The 19,814-nt window shown below is 42.5% G+C and overlaps 3 protein-coding genes across 3 annotated transcripts in view; 2 read left to right on the top strand and 1 right to left on the bottom strand.

Moving 5' to 3' along the window:
- CEP290 (centrosomal protein 290) overlaps nt 1–1,665 on the top strand; it is a 104,176-nt gene extending 102,511 nt beyond the window's left edge. Inside the window, exon 53 of the mRNA XM_067559846.1 lies at nt 724–1,665. Coding sequence (XP_067415947.1) covers nt 724–912 — 189 coding nt within the window. The 3' untranslated portion in view covers nt 913–1,665. The remainder of the gene's footprint in view (nt 1–723) is intronic.
- On the bottom strand, nt 630–19,514 carry RLIG1 (RNA 5'-phosphate and 3'-OH ligase 1). Its single transcript, XM_067559845.1, has 7 exons — nt 19,306–19,514; nt 17,087–17,204; nt 16,219–16,314; nt 14,165–14,281; nt 12,827–13,024; nt 9,624–9,793; nt 630–2,657 (listed from the first exon to the last, which is right to left on the bottom strand). The coding sequence occupies exons 1-7, from the start codon at nt 19,393–19,395 to the stop codon at nt 2,469–2,471; spliced, it is 978 nt and encodes a 325-aa protein (XP_067415946.1). The 5' UTR covers nt 19,396–19,514; the 3' UTR covers nt 630–2,468.
- The window catches only part of CUNH12orf50 (chromosome unknown C12orf50 homolog), a 31,535-nt gene continuing 30,478 nt past the window's right edge, over nt 18,758–19,814 (top strand). Inside the window, exon 1 of the mRNA XM_067559847.1 lies at nt 18,758–18,861. The gene's annotated coding sequence lies outside the window, so the exon portion shown is untranslated. The remainder of the gene's footprint in view (nt 18,862–19,814) is intronic.

Here is a 19,814-nt window from a genome sequence, read left to right on the forward strand (position 1 = left end):
ACTGAACCACTCTGCCAGCTTGTTGTTCCTACCTGAATGTTTCAGTGGCCAATAACTACCACTTCTTGGCCCCTTCCACTTTTACAGAATGACTCAACAAACTGCAACTAAAACCTTCTTACATCTGCATGTTTGGTTCATGACTCGTTAATGGGCCTCTTGAGAGGATCAAATAATGAAGGAGGAGGGGAAGTCTGCTCTCTCAACTATTAAGGGGAGATCCACAACAGAAGGCTAGGGCCTGGGACTTTAGCCTGAGGCTCTAAAATTGGGGTCAGCAGCATACGTTATTTAGAATCACAGTAGTTTTCCCCCAGGACTTCTTTCTGCTCATCGCAGTATGCTATAATCATTCTGTACTGACTATGTAAGATTAATTTAACAAAGTATTCCAGTCTCACTGTAAATGTTTCAAAGCTCTGTTTCAACATATGGTGCCAAACTTTCAACCCAGCATCCTTTTTTGCACCACTCAGGTGCAGTAATTCATATCTCAGAGCATTTGATTTGCAGGTGCAATTAGGTACCAAGGTCTGTAAATGATAAACTGCACCTTTACATTCAGAGTGCACAAAGCCAGGCTAGTTTTTAAAAATGTGGCCTATAAAGGAAAAGGCAAGAACACAATGTTGTCATTTAGTCTTTTTATATACACCTTTACACAGATACAGAATGTAAACATTTTAATTATATTAAGTTGGTACTATTCAATTCTTTTATTAGGAAGAAATCAAACAGTTGAAAAGAGAACTGGAGAACTTTGACCCTTCCTTTTTTGAAGAAATTGAGGATCTGAAATACAACTACAATGAAGAAGTAAAAAAAAATATTATTTTGGAGGAGAAATTAAAGAAGCTTTCTGAACAGTTTGGTGTTCCATTGGATATTCCAGCCAATGTGTCTATTGATTAAATCCATGTTAAGTATTTTAAGCACTAATACAGAAATTGGGTCCCTAGGCTATAATATGTAATACCACTTACATGCAAGCCTGATTCTAATTTCACACCATTGTAAATTAGGACCAGCTCTATTGAAGTTACAATAGTTTATCACCAGCAAGAGAGAGTAGTAGAGAAGCAGACTTGAGTTTTCAAAAAGATTTGTAAAATCATTAGTGCTTCAGATGCAGTAGATCTAGCAGTCATTGTGAAAACTCATCTTATTACCTCCCCACTTGTTTTGCATATTTTATGGTTTAGTTCAGAAATGACACTAATGGTAGCTGGAAAACAACAACAGAGATCAAAGAATTTCAGCAATCCTAGGGTGCAGAAGCCCTTGACTACAGAGCCAGACCTGCTGTGAGACACTACTGCATAACTCAGCTGTTGACAGAGGGCCAGTCAGAGAAGTTCTCTGCTTACTCAAGCCACCAGTGGCTTCCTCTCCCTACCTCCACTACAGAAAATTCCGAAACAGAGTTGTAAGGTTTGTAAGGCAGTGAATGTATATTTTATACTTGGATGTAAAACTAATTTAATTTGAAAATGTTCAATATTTTTATAGATTTAGTATTGGTGGATGTATGTACATGCGCACACAGATGTAAATAGAACCAAAGTGTGAGAATACACAGTTTGAATTGTCTTTATTTTTCTATGTTAAGTTTTTGAAACATTACCGTACATGCTGCTCTTGATAAAGTTATTTTCTAAACAGTTATGGACTGTCACGTTCCTTTTATCTGTCTGTTTCTACAAACAAATGATTTTCAAAATAATTAAAACTAGTTTACTTTTCACTATTTATGCTGGTTCATTAACAAAAACAGTTTGTTCCAAGAGAGCAAAAGTACCCAGAGTAAACAATTTCACTACTTGGTTTTCAAGCACTAGTCCACTGCTGCAGCTCAGGAGGGAACTGATTACAAATAATACTGTGGAATGTTTAAATCCAAGAAAAATTGTTACAATTTTAAATATTTTAAAAAAATTCTGGGCCTGATTCTGGTCTGAGTTAAATCTGTGTTACTTCACTGATATAATAGAAAGCATTGGGCCCTACATGTGGGGCGTAAACATGACAATGTCCTATGAGTTGTAATTTGACTTCAGAATAAACTGCAGGCTGTAAACATTCATAAACTCTTAAAAGTTAGCTGATTTTGTTTGTTTGTTCTAAAACCATCACCATCACTTTCTGCTTCACTATACAAGTCACTGGGAGCAGCTAACATTAAACACTGTCCTCCTTATACTTAGCCCTAACAGCATCAACAGTTAAGGATCTTTCAAAACCAAAAACATGCAGAAACTTAAGAATGGGAGATCCATTTTGGAATTGCCTTTACTGCTCTTTTGGTTCATATTTTTCATCATATTTATGCCAAACATTACTTGCATTGTAGCTAAAGAGCTACCTGTGCCATAGTTATTTGCAAAAAAAAATAAAAAAAAAATCCACTTATGCTGTTGTCGAAGTAGGACAAAGTTGGCAGCCAAATGTGACAAGACTCATTTTTCTCTTTAATCATCAAACTTTATATCTTTGAGTCTACTGAATCTTTGACCATCCAGCTTTGAAAAATGGTTAAACAAACACTTTGGTTCAAAGTCACAGTCATATTTGGTCCCGTTAACAGCAATGACAACTGGTTGAGAATTCAGATATGTCTCTGCAATTGGCCAGCACATACCAAGATGATGTCGATGGAGCTAAAAAGAGAAACAGGAGATCAGTGTAAACATCATCATACAATCACTTATTACAAATATCCATCACTGGTATCTTGACAGCTAGCTCCTTCGGTCACTGGTATCACTGTTTTTGCATATCGCTTACAAAACTCATAGCTGTGGTAGAGTGTGTGAAACTGATAAGTCAAATTCCTTCTGGAAGTTCAGCTGTAGGAAAGTTAGTAACCAAGTATAATAAGTCGTTCTGGATAGCAGCAAGAATTCAGTCAGAGTGAATGATGAAAAGGAGGGGAATGGGGATCTCAAAAAAGTGTATGTGGCAACAACAGCAACTGCTGTGATGAAAACTAGGACAGTGTTGTATTTTTATCTGTCATTTAGTGTGATTTAGTGAAAAGAGGCAGACTACAGGACTAAGTAGTCCTCCACACACCACAGTTTGTGGACCACTCTTGCAGAAACAATGTCAATTCATTTTGATTATTATAAAGTGAACCCTTGCTTTATAAGGAACTGTTCTTCAAAGGCTTTCACATGCCCGTTCCAATGTAGGTGCGTGCGCCCCGCAAGCACAGTTGCTGGAATTTTTCCCCCAGTAGTAGCTGTCAGGTTACCTCTAGAACCCTTTGGTGACATGCGCTCAGAGCGTCAGCATAAAGAGCCCTATGCCCTCTGTTCCTTCTTACTGCACCTGTGACAGTTGCTGGAACTGCTCTCATTTGCTTCAGCTATTTCTCTGTTTTTCTAGTGTATATAATTGTTTAAAATGGTGACAGTCAGTTTTTAGTTATATTGTAGTTGGACTCCTCAGTTAGTTAGCAAAGTTCATCCACTCCGTGCTGCCAGGGCATGTTTTGATCATTGGGCTTCAAGTCCTGTGCTTCCCATGGCAAGTAGATGCCACTGAGCAACCCGCCCTCGAGTTGCTCAAGTGCTTGGGGGAGTCTTTTAGAAAGGACCACTGCCAGATCTTCAAGGAGATCATAGCTCACACATGAAAGGAGTGGGAAGTGAGACTAAAGGTCCTTCTCACAGAGGCAGCCCTAAAACCTGCATCAGAGCTGAGATGCTCGATTCAGCACTGAGCACCTCTGCTTCGATGCGGAACACTCCTCCCGCTGGTCAAGAGTCTCCACACCAGTACCCATCTCTGGTGCCCAGGAAAAAACACAGGAAGCATCCAGAGTGAAGTTGTTCTGTGGTGCCAAAGTCAGACAGACATAGGGATAGAGTGAGACCCCCATTCGTGTTGCTTTTTTCCACCCCGGCACTGCAACAGCTGGTACCTGTGGCTCTGGTATCTACGCAGGCTCCACTGACTCTGGCACCCTCAGGCACAGAGCATAGTCCCAACCTGTTCACGGTACCATCAACTCCAGAGATGTTTGTGGCAGCCAAGGACCTACTTTCATTGCCGGTACTTGTCTCTCTGGTGGTGCAGGATTCAGCACTATCAGTACTGCTGAGTGGCAGGGAACCAGCCCCCAGCCACCACCTGGTATCAGGACTGCCATCCAGAGGAAAATCCTCCATGGTAGCCTCATCACAGATTTCACTGTGGCACCGCTGGGGACCACACTTCCCTGGTTGCCTCACCGGGACTCTTCGTTATCAAAGTCAGAAATGGGGTCATACTCTTCTCACCATCGCAGCCACCCACGCTACTCCCAACGCACTCCTATTCCACTATCACCCCAAGCTCAAGGGTACCACCGAGCACTTGGTCCCTGGTCCGTGGGAGCCAGCACCAATGCAATGGCCCTTCTGGAACCCTTGGGGGTTTCTTCAGGGCCCAGGTACTCTGTTGAGGTATTCCTACTCCATGGCTTCCAAGAGCAGAGCTCCACTGGTACCTTGCCATGAGACTCCTGATCTGGACTGCAGTACTGAGCCCGGCGTTGAACCTCAAGAGGAGGCCCCGCAAGTCCCAGTCGATACAGCTAAAGTGGCTGACCTCAAATTTAGGCATTCAGGCAGAGGTAGTCAAGGAGGCCTCCCACAGTCTGCTGTACATTCTGACAGTGGCAAGTCCCTTGAAGGTGGCTCTACCACTCAACAAGGCTATCATGGACCCAGTTAAGGCACTCTGGCAGACTCCCGCTTCCTTCCCATGGCAAAGCATATGGAGCAGAAATATTTTGTACCAGCCAAGGGTTAAGAGTTCTTATACTCGCATCCTTCCCCAGGATGCCAGCCACCACTGAGAGAGATTGCCAAGGACAGCTGGGTGCAACACCTAAAGCAAAGGACCCAAGAAAGTTAGACCTATTTGGCCAGAAAGTTTACACTATGGGAGGGTTTCAACTTCACATAGCAAACCAGCAGGCACAGCTGGGCCGCTATGATTTTAATATATGGGAGGCTATGCAAAAGTTTAAGGACCTGCTTTCTCAAGATGTCAGACAGGAGTTCTTTCCGCTGATCAAGGAGGGAAAAAGGTAGTGAGAGCCTCCTTCCAAGAAGTTCTGGATGTGGCTGATTCTGCAGCCAGGTCTAAGGTTACAGTTGTAACCATGCATAAAAGCTCTTGGTTACAGTCGTCGGGTTTTCTCCAGGAGGTGCAACAAACCGTCCAGGATCTCCCCTTGGGAGCATCCTTGCTCTTCTCAGAGCCAACTGATGCTAGACTCCACAGGATTAAGGACTCTAAGGCAATTTAGAAATCTCTGGGGTTATCTCTGGGGTAATCCCAGTGGCTTCTAGAAAGCATTAATGGCCCCAACAGACTGACCAATACTTTGCCCATCCAGCACCTACAGAGAGGGAAGAACAAGGGGTTCAGGTGTAGACCTATTCCGCCAGCTCCCACCACAGGGCCGCTGCAGGCTGCCACCAGGCACTCAAGAAGCTCGAAGCTCTCCTTTTGATGAGATGTTGAGGTTGACTTTTCAGTCCTCGTAATATGGGATCCAGTTATCCCTCTGTTTTAGGACCACCTGTCCCATTTCTTCAGTGCCAGGGCTCGCATTACTTCAGACCATTGGGTGCTCAGCACAATAAAAGTGGGATACACCCTCCAGTTTGTGTCCACCCCCTTTCTATCTCTCCTCGTCTCTCTTCAGGGACCCTCCTCATGAGCAACTCTTGGTTCAAGTAGCTCAGTCCCTTCTTCAGGTTACAGCCCTAGAAGACGTTCCACATCACTTAAGAGGAAAGAGGTTCTACTCCCCTTATTTCCTAATCCTGAAAGCCATGGGTGGTGTCAGATTTATTCTAGACCTGTGTCACCTCAACCACTGTCTCAAGAACTTAAAAGATCCAAATGGTCTCCTTGACTTCCATCATGCTCTCTCTGGATTTGAGGAATTGGTTTGCCGCCCTCGATTTAAAGGATGTATATACTTCCACATATCAATTTTCTGAGGTCACAGAAGGTTCCTAAGATTCATTGTGGACTAAGAACATTATCAGTTGGTGGTGCATCCGTTCGACCTGTCAGCAGCTCCGTGAGTTTTCACCACATGTATGGCAGTGGTGAGGGATTTTCTCAGGAAACAGGGAGTGCATGTCTTCCCATACCTCAATGACTGGCTAGTCAAAGGCCAGTCCAGAGGTCAAGTGGAATCCAACATCCAGCTCATCCAATTGACTTTTTGGGCCTTAGGCCTACTAATAAACACACAAAAATCCACTCATCCTGGTGCAGGGACAGAGTTCATGGTGTGGTTTTGAACTACACTCAGACAAGAGCCTTACTCCTGAGAGACCGGTTTTGGGCAATCACGGCCTTGATAAGGTCCCTTTAGGGTCACCCAGTTATGACAGCACAGAACGGTCTGAATCTCATGGGTCATATGGAGTCATCCACTTACGTCATGCAACAGATCTCTTCAAGCGTGGCTAGCCATGGTGTATTCGCCTACTCAGCACCATCTGGACTTGGTTCTCACTGTGCCCTCTCAAGTCCTCTGTTCCCTGGCTTGGGGGCAGGACCACTGCAAAGTCTGCGCAGGAGTGCCTTTTTCGTGACCCCAGCTGTTAATATCCCTGGTCTCGAACACATTGGCATTGGGCTGGGGAGCCGACTTAGGGGCCCTCAAGTCCCCGGGTCCCCAGAAGAGCTCTCTCCATATCAATGTCAGGGAACTCAGGGCAATGCGCCTAGCCTGCCATGCATTCTTGCCTCACAGTACAAACAAGGTCATTTCGGTTCTCATGGACAACACAACAGCCATGTTTTACATCAACAGGCAGGGTGGGGCTCTTCCCCTCTAGGCTAGGAGGCAATTCAGCTGTGGGAGCTTGGCATAGCACATTCAATCCATCTCGGGGCTTCGTACCTTCCAGGAGCACAGAACCAGTTGGCAGATTGCCTCAGCAGGTCTTTTTCTTCTCACCACAAATGGTCCCTTCAGCCAGATATTGCAAGGGACATTTTTCAAATGGAGGGGGACTCCCCAGATAGGCCTGTTTGCTACCCATGGCAACAAGAAACGCTGCCAGTTCTGCTCTCTGTGGGCCACAGCCTAGGGTCTCATGGATGCCTCCTGCTATCGTGGACAGATCATCTGTATCATCGCCTTTCCGCCTATCCCGCTAGTGCACCAGCTTCTGATGAAGATCAAGCAAGACCAGACATGAGTCATTCTTATAGCCCCAGCATGGCCCAGGCAATAGTGGTTTGCCACCCTGTGAGACTTAATAGTGGAAGCCCCGCTTCTGCTATACCCAGACCTGATCTGCAGAGCCCATGCTTGGCTGCTCCGGCTCTCTTCATCTGACAGTCTGGATGCTCCATGGCTGAATCTTGAGACGCAAGCTTGTTTGGAACAAATCTGTAAAATTCTGTTAGGCAGTAGGAAATTCGCCACCAGAACCACTTACATTTCAAAATGAAAGTGATTCTCTATCTGGTCTTCCCAATGCGGAGTTCTGCCTGCGCAATCTTCAGTGCAGTCTATATTGGAGTATCTTTTGCACCTGAAACAATAAGGTCTGCCTCTTTCTTCAATCAAAGCCCACCTAGCAGTGATTTCGGCCTTCCATCCCCTTGTCAATCACTGGTCTGTCTTTTCATACAAGATGGTTATCCGTTTCCTTAAAGGCCTGGATAGGTTATACCCCCAGGTTAGAGATCCTATTCCTCCCTGGGACCTAAACCTCATCTTATCAAAGCTTATAGGTCCCCCATTTTGAGCCGGTGGCAACATGACTGCTGCTTCACCTCTCTTGGAAAGTGGTCTTTTTAGTGGCTATCGCCTCAGCCAGTAGGGTTTCAGAAATTCATGCCCTCATTATATGATCTTCTTTAAGGATAAGGTGCAGCTGCGTCCACACCCAGCATTCCTCCTGAAAGTGGCTTTGCAGTTCCATTGCAGTCAAGCAATCTTCCTACCAGCGTTCTTCCCAAAATCACATGCAAACAGGAAAGAGCAACATTTACACTCTTTGGATGTTAGACGGGCCCAGATTTTTATATACAGAGGACCAAGCCGTTTCACAGATCAACTCAGCTGTTCATAGCAATAGCAGGGAGAAGGAAAGGCCTTTCCATCTCTGCCCAGAGAATCTCGTCCTGCATTAGAATGTGCATTTTCACCTGTTATGAGCAGGCTGGTGTTCCACCACCAGCTAACCTGACAACTCATTCTACAAGACTGCAGGCCCCTTTTTAGCCGCTTTCCTAGTATAAGTCCCTATTCAGGACATCTGCAGAGTGGCAATCTGGTCTTTGGTGCACATGTTCTCAACACATTATGCCCCAGCAGGCCAGAGACAATGCTAGCTTCAGCTGGGCAGTTTTGCAGTCAGTTTGTTCATGAACTCTGAACCCACCTCCTATACAACTGCTTGAGAGTCACCTACATTGGAATGGACATATGCAAGCACTCCAAGAAGGAAAAATAGTTACTAACTTCCTGTAACTGTTGATCTTCGAGATGTGTTGGACATGTCCATTCCAAAAGCCATCCCCCTTCTCATCGAAGTCAGTTGGTAAGAAGGAACTGAGGGGGCATAAGGTCAGCAGGATCCTTTATACTGGCACTATGGGCCGCGTAGTATAAGGGGATGTTAGAGCTGACCCGATGGATACCACTAGAGGAAAAAATTGTGGTAACTGTGCTTGGAGCGCGCACACACCTACATTAGAATGGACATGTGCAACAAATCTCGAAGAACAAGTTACAGAAAGGTTAGTAACTATATATATATATTTTTTTTAGCACAAACGAGCCCTTGAAATAAAAAAAAAAAGTAAGCTACAGGTCAAGATACAGTAGTCATCCAAACATGTCTGTTTTCAATTAATTGTTCAAACTAATTTATTTAGGGTGGATGCAGGAGTTTTGTACATTGTCACTTGCTGAATATTTGGACCCATCATGCCAAGATATTTGTCTGCTCTTCCTTAGAGCATCCACCTTAGAGACCTTGATTGCGTGTGGAATGTTTACTGAAAGCACGGTGGAAACCAATGTTTAGGACAACGGCAGGTGGATTTATCTCCATCAGCATAAATGAGTATAGTAGTTTTGAAGAAGTTAATTTGTTTTTAGAACAGTTAATAAATACTGTAAGTATTGCTAGGATTCCAATAGAGTTTGAAAAGCTATATTATATTGCAATTGCAAAAAAGTACAGCTGCTGTGCAAGCTGCTGTGTCCTTATTACAAGTGAGAAGTGATATGTTGAGTGCTGGGCCCCTCTTGCCCCCTGAAAGAAACTGGGTAAGATACCCTAGTGGCTTCCCACTGAAGCTGGTACTCGGAGGCACTAGGTGACAAGTGCCTGACTCTATAGTTTAGGTTGGAAATCCTCACAGTGGGTTTGTGAGCTGATCAAAGCTGTGATGTGCTAATTTGAAACACGATCTTACAAAGTAGATCAACTGATTTTCACCAATTAGAAGGAGCAGTGCATATGGTGTTTAATCCACTGTGTTTTTTACACTAGTAGTTTCATCCTTCAAGTTCCTTTGCACATAAGAATAAGTGTTTCTGCTTTAAGGAGTGCAGATTAACTCATGACATTCTAAATAATTACCTTGATTAAACGTCCATCATTACAGTGCCATACAATTCCTTCAATTTTACCCTCTCTGCAGCCTTCAAACCAAGACAATATATCACTGTGCTTCAGCATAGGTGGATTCTTTATTTCAAATGCTCCATGTGGTACAAGAAGATGGATAGGGTGCTTCTTACTTCCTAATCCTATATATATATATAAAAAAATTAACCTGTTAAGTCATGTACAGTCACTCAAGCCAAAATTTCCCTTATTTTTATTACTTATTACAGGCACATTGAGAATGCTGTCACAGAAGATTTCTGTCAGATATACAGGGCTGGCCTATAAGACACCTTGGGTGAATTCCAGGTTCTACTGAAATAAATGAAAGATTTTCCATTGACTTCTACAGAGATATGATTTCATCCCTTCTTTTCAGCAACAGAAAGATTTCCTATCCAGGATGGTGAAGTGGGATGTTAATTTTTACAGTATTTTCATATTAGGGACACATAAGGCTTCATAATTTTCTGATTCCATTGCCATTTCTTGTCCTTATGCAATATTACAACATTATAAAGGTAAGCCAACAGAAGTGCAGATATGCTGTATCTGTTTAGACGGTACAGCTTCTAAGAAATTAAATAATTGCTTCTGCAGCTTGCATGGCAAAGGTGCATCTAAAAAAAAAGGATGTTTTTTAAAGAAAATTTGTGTTTAGGTAGAGATCTTTGACCTCTGACGTGACTCCAAATGGATCTCATGACAGCACTACTACAAGCACCTTATTAGAATCCAAAGAAACTACAACACTTTGACATGCGTACCAGAGAAAACTCCCCCAACCTCACATCTAATTCTCAAACTGTGATTTACCCTTCATATACTACTGCGGTGAGAGATGCAAACAAGCTTTATATATTTAAACCCCCCAGTTACCAAATACAATACAATATCAAAATAGTCTAAATTTGCTTAGAACATGCTAAATGTCTCTTGCAAGCTAAGAGATTTCTGCTTCAGTATGCTCAAAAGATCCAATGCTTCCTGGGCGAATTCTGAGCCACTGTACATGTGCAGAATTCATGACCCACGCAGATTCCCCTCTCCCCCCATAATATACATTCTGCCAGAAATGCACTGCAATTACACCTTTTGTCCTCCAGCATTGAGCCAGGAGCTGAATGAAAGCAGGGCTACATGGGGACATGTGCAGATGTGCCTAGCTGAATGGGGAGTTGGGATGCAGGGAAACACACGGACGAGGCAGATGTGCCTGACTGAATGGGAGAGGTTAGAGATCAGCCAGGGTCTGCATGGAGGAGGCTCCCCTACTCGCTAATAATCCTTCCCTATCCCAAACCACCCAAAAAACCCTATTCCATACTTCTCCCACCTACACTCAACAACCCTCGAGGTTCACAATCAGGCTCCTTCCCTCTCCCGCAGCTCCTCCCTTACCCCTGAATCCTCAGCCTTTGCACTGCTTCTGAAGGGGATGGGAAATACATTTCTGTAGTGTATTTTAAATGAATTATTACTCAGAGTTCTGAATTAATATGCCTAGTAAGGAATCTATTTGTCAAAAAAAAAAATTTCCTGAATCTTTTTTGTCTATATTGTTACAGACATACTTGCTGACAGGTATTTTGAAATAAATTACCAAAATGAAACTGGCATGATTATATTGTGTTATTTGCACAAATAAAAATATGTAGAATTTTAAAATATTCTGTGCATTTTTAATTTTTTGGCACAGATTTCCCCCAGGTGTAACACAAACTTCATATGTTGTTACTGAAGTGGTAATAAGGATGGTGTAGTAGAACTATTGCATACTCTCCGTACCATGCTAAGACAAAAACTGTTATGTTAGGAATAAACTGTTACAAGTAAGCACATGTAACATATTTAGTATGCTCCAAAGCCTATTTAACCTGCTTCTTTTCAAACTGCATTATAAAAGATTCAAGAATGATTTGCAAGGATCAAAAGGAAATAAGTTCCACTGTGTATAGGCCTTGTCTTTTTGTCTATCTTCAAACTATCAAACTATCACAGAGTGGTAAAGTACTGATTTTATTAAAAGAATGTCAGAACTCTATTGTGTAGCAGGACCAAAAATATTTCCAAGATATTTCATAATGTTAAGTCATCCTTGCCATACATAACTAATGTTAGAAGCTCATAAAAATGCTACTGAAGAATAAAGTTTTGCTTTTGGAACATTGAAGATTGCACCAAATAGCAGGTGCTATTTAAAAAAAAAAAAAAAAAAAAAGTCTTTAAGGAGGGATGCCAGACACTAACCCCAAAAGCCCTTCAACACACAATTAGAAATTGGAGGTGATCATTGTGTACTATATATATGTATTTATGCAGCATATTTTTAAAAAACAAATACTTCCAATGAAGTACAATTTAATAGGTTTGTTTTCCAAGTGGTGTTTCCGCTGTCTTTGGTTCTGAGAAAACATGTCTGTTCAAATGGAAAAAAAATATATGCCCATGTCATTCACCCAACTTCATTGCAGCATCTCAACCCAAAGTTTGTGGGGGCCTCTTATTAAAAGTTAGAAGCACATCACTGACTGGCTTTGGAAAGTGGGGCAAACATTGCCACTGGTAGTTCAAGTTATGGCTTCACTAAAAGAAAAAAGTGTGTTTTTTGCATCAAGGTAGCTGTTTTGATATAAAATCACAGTGGAGACACAGCACAGCTAGTTTTTAACTCAATGTAGCTAATTAAGGTCAGACACCCCAGGTGGAAGGCTCAGGGTTTTGTTTGACTAGCTATACAGAGGTTACAAACTACCATACTATCTCGACTTCATTAAATTGTAGAAACACAGCTATTGTTTGCAGTGAAGACATCATTCTAGTCTTGCAGAAAAGTATCTTAGTGGCAACCCTTCTGGGAGAGGAAAAAGAGATAGTTAAAGAGATTGTGTGCATGTGAGGAAACTGCCAATCACTGAAGTATTTAAAAATATCTCTGTACTCCACCCTTTGGGCACTACTGTAACTATCCCCTCATCTTCCTTTTTAAAGTGTTATAATATGTTAAGTTATTTTGGGAACATACAAGGTGCTTCTAGTTCATGGGCTTTAGTGAAGTCATTCCAATCAATTTTAATTTGTAACTAAGAAACTCCATACCTTTCACTCTCATTTAAAGCGCATTAAAATACTGAAGATATTAATGAGTATTAAACAACACCACACACTATACTTGCCATATGGATTTGCATTAATATTAGTTCCAATAAGCTCCAGTGTTTGTTCCAAAAGGTCCGATAACGATACAGGACTGATTTCCAAAAGTCCAGGATCATCTGCATGGCATTTCAATATAAGAGCTACTTCAGCCTCATAGTTAACAACAGATGAATGCCAGCAATATTGTTTGCTATTTTTCTCCACTGGCACCCAACCTATGAGAAAATATTCCATTTTACTTCTTGTCAAGGCACGTTAAAAGCTGTACATGCATTAGAAAGCAGCTATAAACTATAGCATTCTACTAATATGAAGAACTATATACCTAATTACACTTTTATAAGTAAAATAAACTTAACCCAGGGACAGTTATACTGTACCTGAAAGAAATACCTGTCAAAGGAATTTTATAGAACAACCCTGCCTTTTGGCTCAAAGCTTTGCAAGTCAATGTGGCCAAATGGCACAGGAAATTTTTTTCTAACTACAGCAGAACAAAACACTACTGAATAGTGAGTGAATGACATGTTAGGAATGGACTTTCTGTATATGGTGCTATGCAGTTTCGTTATAGCTGTATCGGTCCCAGGATATTAGAGAGAAAAGATGGGTGAGATAATATCTTTTACTGGACCAACTTCTGTTGGTGAGAGAAACAAGCTTTCAAACTTGCATAGAGCTTTTCTTCAGGTCAGGGAAAGGTACTCCCAGTGTCATATCAAAATGCAAGATGGAACAGACTGTATTAGCAAAAGTAGTTGGCATGTATGTAAGGGACCATTCAAGGTAGAATGGCCCATTAACACCCCTGCAGTCACAGGACAAAAAGAGAGGGTTAGTGGGTTACAGATTGTTGTAATAAGCCATAAATCCAGTGTCATTGTTCAGACCATGATTTTTAGTGCCTAGCAAAGTCATGAATTTAAGCTTCCAGGCTCATCTTTTGAAAGTGTTTCTTTTGAAGATGAGGACTGATAGGTCAGAGATAGAATAATTATTTTGTGAAAAGTGTTCGCACACAGGTGATATGGTGTTTCTGTCTTTTATCATTTTCCTGTGTGAGTTAATTCGAAAACGTTGTGATGGTCTGGTTTCACCCAGACAGTTATTAGGGCATGTAGTACACTGGATGAGTTACACGACATATTGTGATAGGCATGCATAGGATCCATGGATCTTGACAGGTGTGTGTGTGTATGTGGGTGGGTGGGTGGAGGATCACTGTAGCAATGGAGATACGTCTTCAGGTTTTGCATCTGTTGTTCTGGGTATTTTAACTCTGGGCCTAATTCTAATTCACTTTAGAGGTAGAGAAAAGTTCCCTTTTCATATAAACTGGATTATACGGTATATACCTGGAATGTGTCCATTTTCATCGGGCAAAGGGTTCCCACTGGATTGCTGGATTTCCTTTGCTGGAATCCAGCACTCTGGGATCGGTTTGAAATCCTCTTCAATATTCCAAATAAATTCTAAAAATAAAAATGTTAAATATTTATTTTGTGACAAAAAATTACCTAATTCTATCATCTGACCTTCTTTCAAAGTAAACATTCAAATAATCTGACATAGGAGGAGTACCAGCACACAGTCTATTCTTTTGTTGTTTTTTGTTCAACTTTTGGCAGTTTTTTTAAAGTCATTTAGACTACTATGATATTTAGGCAAAGAATTTCTATTCTGCAGCCCAGCATCTCCCACAATCCTGGACTTCTGGGGTGGCTCTCCTCTCTACAACTCACGGAGGCAGATCACTGTTTTGGCACAGCACAGTCTGCCCCAACCCCCCTCTGTTCTTGCTTGTTGCCAGATTCACTGCCATTGCAGCAGTAGACAGTGGCAATTTCTTTTGTTTCTGCCCTTACTACCTCTATTTTAACTTCTCTAACCAGGTTTTTGAGCAATGGGAAGCAGTGGGTCTCCCTTCTCAGCATTCCTCCCCATCCATGAGTTGGTTAACCCTTCTAGGATTCAACCCTCCCTGAACCTTGCAAATTTCAACTCCAGCAGGGGGAAAAATAGGCAAGGAACCTCAGTGCAGAACAGAGAGAAGCTCTAAAAGAAAAGAAGATCTGAACCACTCGACTCATGGGTTAAGTCCCAAGAGACCCTTGCAGAACAAAGAAGGGAGGCTTATGAGGCCCCATTCCCTCCTCCATTTTAAATGGGTCCTACGCACTTTGTGGAAAGAAGCAGGGCTTCATATCAGACCCCTCTCCACAAGCAAACCAGGAAGGCTCTGGATACATCTACATTGTAATTAGACACCCTCAGTTGGCATATGCCAGCTGACTCAGGCTAAGAGGCATGGACTAAGGGGCTATTTGATTGTGATGTAGATATTCAGGCTCAGGCTGGAGCCTGGTCTGTAGAACCCCACGAGGTGGGAGGGTTCCAAACCTTGGGCTGCAGCCAAGCCTGACAAAAAACAAGGCAATTAACCAGTCCCTTAGCCTGAGTCAGCTGGCACGGGCCAGCCACAGATGTCTAACTGCAATGTATACATACCCTCTGTGACGCTGTCTGGATTAGTGGGACCTTTCAGAATATGGTTTAATATTAATATTGCAAAATTACAATAATTCATATGGGATATGCCATGTCAAGTACTATTAGAAAGGTTATAATTTGCTAAGTATGATTATATTGTTTGTGTATCATATATGTATTGTAAGTTATGGACATATTTGATATATCTGTGTTTCAACTTGTTCTCTTTTTCTGGGCGACACTCCAGACAGGATGGCAGCAGAATAGAAAATTTTTCACTGATAATTTCTTTTCTGCTAGCAGCATCCTCCCAAAATTCTAACTACCCTGGATGGTCAAGGGTCCGATATTAAGTAGAATCATTACCATATGACCATCTTCCTTGGTCTAATGTACATAGCTATTCCATTATCTCTGGAATGTTTGTTAATAAGAGGTTATGTAAATTTTCCAGTTTGGGAATAACTCATCTGGCAGCAAGCAGGAGAAGAAGGGCTGTGGACAGATCATGCGGCACCAAAAGCCTCTGAGAGCTGCAAAGAGAGGACAGCAGCTCCAGACATCCAGAATTGTAGGTCATGCAGCTAGCAGAAATGAAATTCTTGATAAGAAATATTCCATTCTAGCAATGAATTTTCATTCTAGCAAAAGAAATACCATGAAGCAATGAAGGAGGTCTGCACTCAGAAAAAGTTTTAGGATTCATAACTACCCAAGAGTGAGGAACAGGTGCCGGTTTAGTCAAAATTATAATAAAAGTACATTGAGATACATAGTCATCATAGCATTTGAAAAGAAATATAAAAGTTATGAGATGGATCACTAATATTTCAACATAACACTGGTTTTGTTTAACCAAAGGCCTTTATCTCTTAAAGAAATACTTCAATTACCAAAACAGGAAAAAACCCTCACTAACCTTTTGAGTCTTCCACTGAATACAGGAATCTTTTAAACCTTTTCTCAGCTTGTTTGTTAGGTTTTCTATCCAACCTGGCCCAAAGGTATGGCTGCCCTATAGGTTTCAGAGTTACGAAAACAGCAGCTTGTTTAGATAATAGCATGCAAAATAGGATTTCTGCCACTGAAATGGACAGTTTAACATGACAGGTAAAATATCCAACAGTAATTATTCTATTCCCTCCTGTCTCAAAAAAAGTCATATCAAAAGATGACATATTTAAACTGAGGTTAATTTACTTACTTATCAGAAAACCTAAGACTATAAACAATACCTTGCTTAATATGATGCACAAACTGAAATATATATTTAAAAAACCCACAAAACAGATATATGCATATTTAAAATGTACTTTCAATAGGAAGTGAGAACAGGAGGAATTTTCAAGGGTTCATCAGGTATTCATTGAACCATGCTTTTTTATCCACACTTCTGAAAATAAAATATCATCTATAGGACTTTCTGAGAAAAAAAAATTTAATACAAAATGCCAACCTGACTAGCCAGGTAGAATAGTTTTCTTTGGCTACCATAACCATTTGGTTAATATAAACTACATCATTTTTACCTGGACTTTGGTTTCACAAGCTATATGAAAATCCAGAACAATTTTACAGATAGATATATCTCATGTAAAATTACTGTATATTTACATTATCAGCTACTGCATATTTTATAGTAAAGCCAGGTATTTTTTTTAATGTGAGAATCTGAATTTCCCAGGTATAGGAATGCAATAAAATGTGAAATAACTAAAATGAAAATTATGCACAACTTACAAATACTAGTCAATATGAGAAGTCTGCATACAAATCTTTCATATTACCTTTATATGTTGTTACATAACAGCAGGTTCCATCCACCTTTTCAGTTGGAATTGCATTATATATATCTGCATCTAATGCCTCTCGATTTATGGTTTCAGTTGCCAAAACTTTAAATGGCTGAAAAGACAAGTATTTAAACCTCACTCCTTATGTTCCCATATAGATTCAAGTAAATTACAATTGACATCCACAAATCCAGCAGCATACTTTTTATTCCTAGTTTCTAACATTGTGTAAGAATGCAACTATTTCACAACATGTTACAAATCTGAAAATGCATCAAGGCAAAGGAATAGAACTACCCCACCTGCTGTCTTACGGGTCTCACCTTCAAAGAATTGTTTAATGAGTCAGCTTCCCTCCTTTCAACTCTGGGTTTATCTTTAGGGACAGCCTCCTCCCCCATTCTGAAGCAATGTGTGTAATGTAGAAGAGTGCCAACCTGGTGCTACAGAATTTCAATAAATGTCTTTGTGACATTACCATGGCAACAAGAGTTCCATGCATCATTTGTCAAGGGACTAACTGCTCCTAAGTTTCAGTTTAGAGATGGAAGCCCTACTAGTATTAAAATGATGGTGATAATAATAAACATACCAGGGTGATGGAAGGTGGTTAAAGCAGACACATTCTGAATAACATAATAAAGATTGTAGTCTTGAACTAAACCCTTTCTTCCTGAAAGAATAAAGAGGTGAGTGTTTCAAGGAGTCTGAGCAGACACCCAGTGGACATCTTCAAGTTGATCTTGTTTTCTGAGAGATGTTGTTGGTAAGACTTCTAGAAATAGGTTTAGATGAAGAGAAATCATTTTTGGTAACAGTTATTTTTAAAATATTCTCCTGTAGAATAATATCCTTGCCCCCACTCTTGTTTAGACTGTAAGATCTTTCGAGTAGGGACTGTTTCTTTCACTATGTGTCAAAGCACCTCCTTGATGGTGCCCCAGTATTGGTTGAAGCCTCTAGGCACTACTGTTATAGAAATAAATAAGAAAAAAGAGCCTGATTCTCTCCCTGTTTTGCATGTTCTGTAGCAATCTACACCTGTGCAGCCTGGGTATAAAATGTTACCTGAACAGATTAGTACATCCACATTGCACAGGTGTAGATGAATACAGAAGGTGCAAAGCAGGACAGAATCAAGTTCACTCTTTTCTCTTTCTGTTTCAGTGTAATATATATTTTATATATATATGTACACACACACACACACACACTGTATTTCCACATACTTGACTAATTTGTGATAGTTATCCATGTAACAAGTTCTTAATTTACCCTAGCCTTCTGTCTGCTCTTTATAACAGTAAGAAACAGTAATTTAAGGAACAAAGTACATTAACATGATTACTGTCAAAACAACCTTAACCCTGAGAACTTGCATGAACAAAATGTGATGTCCACGTCAAACATCAAATGCCCGTGTCATGGCCATCTTTTGGGTCTGCAGGAGCTAACTCCTTGAAATGAAGGAAGAAAGGGATCCTGCAAGAGCAGGGATTTCACCATACTTGCTTGCTGGGTTATAAACTCCTAAACCCTTTTAGGAGAATAGCAACACCCAGCAGAAGTGTTATGTGACCAATCATATCCATCAGAGTGAAGGAAGAGTGATGCCTGCAGGCCATGCTTGAAGCCATTGGAGCATCTCAACCAACCAACCAAAGCAAAGACCTCCCCAGAAGGATGCTGTGGAAAGATGGGCTGAAGGAGGATAAAGAAGGGCAGATCACCCCAATTACTTCTCAAGACGACACCATCATTCAGATAAGGTTTTATTCCTCACTGCTATTCCAACTGCCTTTCCCTCACCCGAGTACAGGGCCAGTTCCTTAATGCTGCCTCACACAAGGAAAAGATGCATGGATCCACCAAGGATCTCAAAGAAGCACCAGGCACTGCCGGAGCTGGAGCTGTCTGCAGTCAACCCCAACCAGGCCACCGCACGCACGCACCCACCCAGCCTCACCTCCGTTACCCACCGCGCCCCCTGCTCCTCCTCTGCCCCGAGCCCCCGGGCCAGTCCCCCCATCACCCGCGTACCCACCGCGCCCGAGCAGCTTCCTCCCCCCCGGCCAGCACCTGCAGCGCGACCCCTGCGCTCTCCACTCACAGGCCCCGGGTCCTGTCCGCCGCCCAACCCATGACCCCCACCCCTGGGGCCGGGCGCTCCCCGCATCACTCCGCCGGGCCAGGCCCAGGCGCCGCCCCGGTACCTGGCGCTCCCGCTTGGCCGAGGGCTCCTCTTTCACCTGCGTCACAAACAGGCAGGGCACCTTCCGCTGCACCGAGCCCAGGCGGCTCATGGCCCCGGCTGGCTCCCCCCACAAAGTCCCCCTCACGCGCAACGGGGCCGAGAGAGGCGGAGCTGCCTCCCTCCCTGCGGCAGGGCCGGGCCGGGCCGGGCCGGGCTAGGCCCGCAGCGCGCGCTGGGAAATGGAGTTCGGGGGCCGGCGGCGGCCTGGAGCTGCGCCCTGCGTGCGCGCCAGTATCAATCACCGCCCTCCGGGCCCGGGCGTGTCTGTGCCAGTGATAGCCGCCCTCTCCCCGCTGCACTGGGACAGGACGGAGCACGGGGGCGGAGTAGCTGCGGGGGTGTCACAGCCCCACACTCTCCCCGCAGTGGTGCCACTGGCCATGGAGACCTTCAATCACAGCCTACCTCAGCTTTGCTTCAGCACAGAAGCAGCCTCAATGGAGCAAGCTGCCTCTGCTGCTGCAGTGT

The sequence above is a fragment of the Emydura macquarii genome, unplaced genomic scaffold (genome assembly GCF_026122565.2).
Source record: "Emydura macquarii macquarii isolate MOO-44397 ecotype Brisbane River unplaced genomic scaffold, CSIRO-AGI_Emac_v2 contig_2205, whole genome shotgun sequence".
In the NCBI taxonomy this organism is placed as follows: domain Eukaryota; kingdom Metazoa; phylum Chordata; order Testudines; family Chelidae; genus Emydura; species Emydura macquarii.

Excerpts from the sequence above, each read along its gene's own strand:
- RLIG1 (XM_067559845.1), bottom strand. The coding sequence starts at position 19,395 with ATGAGCCGCCTGGGCTCGGTGCAGCGGAAGGTGCCCTGCCTGTTTGTG. Across the intron at positions 16,315-17,086 it reads TTATGTAACAACATATAAAG|GGCAGCCATACCTTTGGGCC; the intron begins GTAATATGAAAG and ends TGAAACCTATAG. Across the intron at positions 14,282-16,218 it reads TTCAGTGGAAGACTCAAAAG|AATTTATTTGGAATATTGAA; the intron begins GTTAGTGAGGGT and ends TTTTATTTTTAG.